Source organism: Brienomyrus brachyistius, chromosome 21, assembly GCF_023856365.1.
Source record: "Brienomyrus brachyistius isolate T26 chromosome 21, BBRACH_0.4, whole genome shotgun sequence".
Lineage (NCBI taxonomy): Eukaryota > Metazoa > Chordata > Actinopteri > Osteoglossiformes > Mormyridae > Brienomyrus > Brienomyrus brachyistius.
The window spans coordinates 18,169,949-18,177,667 of NC_064553.1; the positions used below are offsets into that span (position 1 = coordinate 18,169,949).

The following is a 7,719-nucleotide window of genomic DNA, read 5'->3' on the forward strand; positions in this document are numbered from 1 at the left end:
GGTGTCCGGTTCGGTGACCTCAGGATTAGGTCTCTGCTTTTTGCGGATGATGTGGTTCTGTTGGCCTCATCGGACCATGACCTTCAGCTCTCACTGGGGCAGTTCGCAGCCAAGTGTGAAGCGGTTGGGATGAGAATCAGCACCTCTAAATCCGAGACCATGGTTCTCAGCCGGAAAAGGGTAGAATGCTCTCTCCGGGTTGGAGATGGGGTCCTCCCCCAAGTGGAGGAGTTTAAGTATCTCGGGATCTTGTTCACGAGTGGGGGAACGATGGAGCGGGAGGTCAACAGGCGGATCGGTGCGGCGTCAGCAGTCATGCGGGCGCTGCATCGGTCTGTCATGGTGAAGAGAGAGCTGAGCCAAAAGGCGAAGCTCTCGATTTACCAGTCGATCTACGTTCCTACCCTCACCTATGGTCATGAACTATGGGTAGTGACCGAAAGAACGAGATCGCGGGTGCAAGCGGCCGAAATGAGTTTCCTCCGCAGGGTGGCTGGGCTCTCCCTTAGAGATAGGGTGAGGAGTTCAGTCATTCGGGAGGGACTCAGAGTAGAGCCGCTGCTCCTCCGCATCGAGAGGAGCCAGATGAGGTGGCTCGGGCATCTGATCCGGATGCCTCTGGGGCGCCTCCCTGGGGAGGTGTTCCGGGCATGTCCCACTGGGAGGAGGCCCCGGGGAAGACCCAGGACACGCTGGAGAGACTATGTCTCTCGGCTGGCCTGGGAACGCCTCGGGGTCCCCCCAGAGGAGCTAGAAGAAGTGGCCGGGGAGAGGGAAGTCTGGGCTTCCCTGCTGAGACTGCTGCCCCCGCGACCCGACCCCGGATAAGTGGAGGAAAATGGATGGATGGATGGATGGACATTGCATAGAGAACTTAATGGAATGGGTTTCCATGGCCGAGCAGCTGCATCCAAGCCTTAAATCACCAAATGCACTGCAAAGCATTAGATGCAGTGGTGTAAAGCACACCGCCACTGTACGCTAGTGGTGATGAGTTTTCTGGAGTGACAAATCACGTTTCTCTGTCTGGCAATGGACAAGTCTGAATCTGACGGTTGCTAGGAGAACGGTACTTGGCTGACTGCATTGTGCCAAGTATAAAGTTTGGTGGAGGGGGGGTTATGGTGTGGGGTTGTTTTTCAGGGGTTGGGCCCCTTAATGCTGCAGCATTGAAATCCATTTTGGACAATTTAATGTTCCCAACTTTGTGGGATCAGTTTGGGGATGGCTCCTTCCTGTTCCAACATGACTGCACACCAGTGCACAAAGCAAGGTCCATAAGGACATGGATGAGTGAGTCTGGTGTGGAGGAACTTGACTGGCCTGCACAGAGCCTTAACCTAAACCCGATAGAACTCCTTTGGGAATTAGAGCAGCTTATGATATTTGCCTATTCGGCAAATGGCTCTAAAAACAGAAGCCGACAACCATTAAAAGTATGCATATGCGTAACTGAAAAGATGCTCTTTCAAAGTTATTCCTCATCAATGAAATAAAACAACTTTATTTCTGCCACTTCAATAAGACATTTTAAAAGTCAGTGTCAAAGGACCTGCAGACAATCAAGGAGAGGAGACAAATATAGACGGGGCTTTAGCTGAGCCCTACAGTACAATGCTTTAAGTTGTTTTTTTCTTCATTATTAGATAAAAAAAGTACCCCCTGCAGACCGAACACTACATTGCATGCATTATTAGGATAAGGTAAATATCGCGGGATTAGAACTTGTTACTGAAAAAAACTCTCGTAGGGAAGGGATATGAGCAGTAACATGTGTATCTGGGAGACCTGAGGCCTACCCAGGAGTCAGAGGGCACAAGACAGGGCTATAGCTTGGATGGAATGCCATTCCATCACACTGCAAACACAGACACATGTGGGACTGCAGTGCTAACCAATCAGGGACTGCAAAATATCAAATTATACATCCGTGTTTTTTTTTTTTTCCAAGAAACCATCTAAAGCGAAATAGTAAACGAGGGGGTCCAGGCAGCAGTTGAAGGTTGAGAGACACAGTGTTACCTCTATATGCTCTGGCTTGGGTTCGGGCTGCGGCAGCACGATGGCCAGTGGCAAGAAAAAGAGGGCAAATATCAGCACATTGACAAGGAAAATCAACATCACCCTTTTCACACTGTACCCAGCCAGGTCCATCTGACGATTATTTAGGTTCCACACAACTCTGGCTGTGGCAAACAGGTTGACTATGAACATCAGATACAGGCAAACCGATAGGGTTAACGCAAAGAAGGGCAACTCATCCTTGGTGTCAGTGTTAAAATCACTGGAGTTACACTCGGAAAGTATGATAAAGCATGTAGAGGATCGTCTGCTGTCTTTCAGATCAGGCAGGTAGCACGCCATCGCCAGCAACCACACGGCACTGCAAGCGATCCCTGATGTCCTGGGAGAGCGTACCACCCGAGAGCGCAGTGGGTAGACCAGAGCCAGTATGCGGTCCACGCTGATGAGGGTGATGAAGAAGGAGCTGGACAGGATGTTGGTTCTCATGAGAAAGACCATCACTTTACAGGGTACCAGCAAAAGCTTGTTGGGCTTGATGTGCAAGACGATGCGTAGGGGCAGAGAGAGGATCAGGAGAAGGTCCGAGGCGGCCAGGTTGGCCATGATGACGGTGTTGGCCGCCCGGAGCCTGTGTCTGCAGACAATGATCCACAGTGACAGTGCGTTCAGTGGCAGTCCCAGCAAAACCACAAAGGAATAAGCGACAGCCAGTGGTGTACTATTCCGGCAAGTCGCGTTGTAGGTCCCATTCATCCTTGCTGGTCTCTGTAAAAAAGAAAGAACAAGTGATATTTTCCTTCTTCTCAGTTTCCACTGTTCCCCATGCTCTCATCTTTCACAATTAGAGACACACCATTCTGCAGCTGCTATGTTAACCGTGCTTAAATGACATTTCTCAGATAGTTAACACTATTTTTATACTATGTTCTATTTCACTCAACAGAGAAAATCAGCTTCCTGTTTCCTTAGTGGCTGTATGTATGCAGAGGTGATTCTACGAACTCTGCGGACCCTATGCAGAAAACTCCTTAGGACCCTCCAACTCCCCCTCCCCAGCATGGTAGCATTTATTACCTTTATTTTATTGTGAAGTGCAAATGAAGAATATCAACGAAGATAATTTAATAAGCAGAAGATGATTATTTTCACTTTTTGTGAAAAACAGAATACACAAATAAAAGAGATTTGTCACTGATGCACTATCGGCTGCCCTCGGGGACCCCCTTCCAGCTCGGGGCCCCAGGCCATTGCCTGCCTTATCACTGTGCTTCTGTATGAATGAAGACTAACAGGAAAACGTAGCACTATATTTTACATTATTTTACATAGAAAATCAGGCTTCCTGGTGTGGTATTTATTTATTTATTTTAGTTCAAATTCAGCTCCTGGGTGGCATGGTGATTCAGTGGCACTGTTGCCTTACATGTCTGAGACCTGGATTCTGAGGCTAACTGGAGTTTATAGTATTATAATTGGTTTATAGTATTAGTCCTTTGTTCCAAATTCTCAGTTCCTTCCTGTAGTTTGCTCTCCTTGTGTTTTGGTTTGTGCTTAGTGCATTTGTGATTTTGTAATTATTCTAATCCACTTTAGTTTCCTAGTGTCAGATTACGTCCTAGTTTGTCTTAAGCTTCTTGGCTCAGTGATTGTCTTTATTAGTTCCACCTGTGGCCAGGTTTCCTGTCCCAGTACTTGTAAATTGTTCTACCTGTTGTCTGCTCTGATTGGCTGAGTTACGCCTGCCTCTTGTTTGACCTGCTTGCCTGTGTTTAAGTGCCTGAGCCTGATTTGATCTCTAGTCAGTCATTGTTCATGCTACTGTGTGTTTGGAAGTTCTGTCCTCTTGTCTGTTTTGGTTTTCATTAGTATTCTGTTCCCTTAATAAACCCCTATTCATGAGCCAGAAGTGGATCGTCACCTTTTTCCTGCCTTTGCCATTCTGCATCGTACTTTTCCTCAGCTGCAGTTTGGTAATTCAACACTGGAATCAGCAGGTATTCACAAAGAGGATACCTGTTATCTCCCAGTAACCAGCCACCAGCAAACGCACCATCTTTTGCCATCTGACACACTTCAAAGCTGGTCCAGATGTAAGCACCATATGTCCTCCCAGGCCACTTGGCAACAATGTCTATAAAATGTCCTTGATGGCTGCATATCACCTGGTTAAGTCTAGTGCCAATAAGGTGCAGGTGGGATTCAAAGGGCTGCCAATATGAATAGGTTGAAGGTTCCATCCACTGCACCTACTATGCCCAATATGCCTGCAATGGCATAAAAACCAACTTGGTGCCATGCGAGGAATCCCCTCCTGTTGGACATTGTATGTAGTTGTGTGCACAGTGCAATGGAAATGCGATCAATGCACAGATGCATGACAGAGCAGCTTTGCTCAGGCCACGTGCATCTGTAGGTCTGCAGGAATCCACCAGGGGGCGTAGAAGCAGAGAGCTGCTAGAAGCTGCATAGTGCACTGAGGCCAAAATTCAGTTGGCTTCTTCTCAATTTATCCTGCACCAGATCAAGGAAGCTCATTATCTCAGCCCAGACTTGCCTGAATTTCTCTATGAATTCATCATTATTGAGATGGTCTAGCAGGTTCATGATCACCTGCAAAAACAACTTGGCTTCCTGGATGGTTCCATCTCAAATGCCATCTTCAGCTGCTGGTCATTCACCTTCCCAGGTCAAAAGATGTGACTGAATGCGTAGCAAGTATGATTTAGGATCTACATTTTGAATTGACCACACTCTGTAAGATGTTGAATTGCAATGACCATAAGAAGGATTTAATTGTGATACGGTTAATCTATTCTGGAAAGCCACCCCAGATTTCGGGATACATTCCTTTGTTTTTACCATGGGCTCATGTAAATTGCTTTTCTTTTCTGCATTTCTGATTTTTTTTTTTAACGGGCTGTAGTGCGGTTTGTATTTGTTTTGTATTTGCTCGTTAAGTTGCTGTGTGTTTGCGTGATTCTTTAAATGTGTTTTCTTTCCACTCATTTCGGGTTTAATAAATTGGTAACAACATTCTGTGGTCTCTCTGGAATTTTAGAACCTGGCATAGGCTGGTTTCCTGAAAATGACATCAAAAAGTCCTTGCAAATACATCCATAGAAAAAAAATGCTTTAATTTTACTGCCGTTATTTTAAGAGGCCTGATGAATTGTGTTTCTCGTACGGCTGTTTTATTTGTTGTGATGGCATGTTAGAAAACAAGCATAGGAATGTTGACATAATTAAAATAAATACTGTTTTGACCCGAATATAAACGTTTTTTCCCTCAAAATATACGTATGAAGATGTGGTGTCGTCTTGCATTAAGCGTCTAGATTAAAAAAAAAAAAACAGATGGCGCCAAATACTATGTTTTGTAACAAGTGTTTTGACTTCCCGTAATGCAAGTTTGCCGTAAGATTTCTTGCGTGAGCGCGTGAGTATGAAAGCTTGAGTGTTGGCATCCCTGATAATGCGTGTTTTGCGTGTATCCCTGAGTGTCGTGTAAATTGTTGGATTTCCTGGCTGTGCCGCTGCTAGTATTAAACTGATCGTGTCTGTTAAAGAGAGTAAGAGCTGTCATGTCAGTTATTAATATGGCTCAAGCTTTTTCCGCAATACGTTTTGTTACCCTCTTGGGTCTTCCGCATCGAAAACATTCTAACATTCTGCGCCCTCAAGGGTTCTGGAGTCTGTAATATTCATTATCTACCACCCCATAATACATTTACTTTCTGGAATGTTTGCTATTTAATACAATTATTGTAATCCGATTGCCTGCGTTGCTTTTAAAGCGATGGTTGCTGGTTAATTTATATGTTCTTGTCAAATAATTTTGTTCATTATAAAGGTAAGATTTTGTATGCCAAAAGTGTGGGCGGGTGGTTGTCTTATATATATTCAGGCCAATACGGTACTTAGTTGTGGGGGAGAGGGGGATGCAAAATACATCGGGAAATGTACCAGATAATTATCTTAAATTATTAGTCTATTAGCCAACCTGCCCATGACAACATACCGTAGAAAATTCTTTAAATTAATCATAATACTCCTATCGCACTAATCATTTTCGTGATACGTGAGTTTACATGCGCAGAACAGCTTATCTGATTTCTCAGTGTTGCCCACGCTTCCTTGTCCGTAAACTGACCTACTTTATTTGTGATAAACTAATTTTGTTTTCATTACGTTGGACAACTTATCACGGGATTCACATATTTTGTTATTACTATGCACCGAAATAGTGACATGATTTTTTCCTGACTATATAGTGGTCGCTCGTGGTTAGGGAGCGCGGCGTGATACCTAAATATTGATTATTTCCATGAACAATATGTCAAGGAACCAGGAATATCAGCCTTGGTTTAGATCGATAAGAAAATAAGTGGTATCGTCCATCCGTGCCGGTGGTTGTCTTCTGAATGGACCTCCGTATGGAATGGAACTCATCAAATGTGTTTGAAAATAAATTTACATGGACCAATGCCCGCGAACCGGTGTGAAAGCGTCGTGAGTTGGAGAAACTGTCATGTCATATCACGTTCCCCCTTTACAATAAATAACTATCTGAAATTATTGAAGATTAGTAAAATTTCAGATTTAATATGTTGTCTTTTCATAACATTTGGCCATTTTGCTTGAAATGTGCTAGTGTTATTTTACTGGAGCTGAAGTACAACAACAATGCTTTGCACGATCGATAAGAGCAAAATGTATCCTTCTTATAGTGAGTGTGTTAATGGCCAAAATAAGTTGTGTTTCTTTGTAGGCATATGTTTTATTCCTTGTGATCACACGTGTAATACAAAAACAAGCATAGGAATGTATCATTTAAAAAAAAAAATACTTGTATGTAAAAAAAGATCGGGAAGAGCAACAAATGACGCTCAGCAAATTTAAGCCTGCCATCCTGTAATTTAGAAATTTGATAGCCGGCCAGTAAAGGCTTAAGTGAGTAAAGGCATGTTCAAAAGGGCGCATCTGACCCACCATTGCCACAAATACAGCCGGAGTAAGTGCTTCGCGTTAAGGCAAGAGATATGGTGAGATATGTTTACTTACACTGTTCGCTGCAGTTGTCTGACGCTGTCTCTAGAAACTCAATGGAGGAAGACATCTGGTATGTGTCTGACATATGCTGGTTTCACAGTGGTTAACTGAGTCTCACTGCGATGATATATCTAACCAATACCACATTGTACATATCAAAAATACATTTGCCATTTTATCGAGAATTAGTACAGTGTAACATACTTTCAGAAATCATGATTTTTTTGTGCATTTGTAACAGTTGTATTTTACATATTTTTTACATAGTTCTAATATGTCGCGAATTTTCTTAGGGTGATGACAATCAAAGTAAGCAGGGCCGAGGTTCCAAGGAACACAGCAATCACGATGGCAGAGATGGAACCGAGGCCCAGGACTCCTGCAAAATGACGGGAGGACAGTAACACACCTCCTTAAGCGCACGTGGAGGTCATCGTTTAATGGCAGATTCTTTACCAAATCAACATAAAGAAAAATTCATGCTCCACTTTTGGAAATGTTTCATATAGTAATAGCATGACAGTGATAGCCTAAGTCTAATCAAACCATTTGAAATGGTCTTAAAGAATTCTCCTCAAGCATCTCTAGAAAATACAGTTAGTCCAGTCTGTGCAGTGGGTAGAGCCTGAAATTAATATCTTCTGA

The 7,719-nt window shown here is 43.7% G+C and overlaps 1 protein-coding gene across 1 annotated transcript; it reads right to left on the bottom strand.

Moving 5' to 3' along the window:
* Positions 1 to 1,554: 1,554 nt before the first annotated feature.
* LOC125716652 (lysophosphatidic acid receptor 5-like) lies at positions 1,555 to 7,157 on the bottom strand. The gene is made up of 2 exons (XM_048989214.1): positions 7,087 to 7,157; positions 1,555 to 2,790 (listed from the first exon to the last, which is right to left on the bottom strand). The coding sequence occupies exon 2, from the start codon at positions 2,776 to 2,778 to the stop codon at positions 1,921 to 1,923; it is 858 nt and encodes a 285-aa protein (XP_048845171.1). The 5' UTR covers positions 2,779 to 2,790; positions 7,087 to 7,157; the 3' UTR covers positions 1,555 to 1,920.
* Between the last annotated feature and the right edge of the window lie 562 nt (positions 7,158 to 7,719).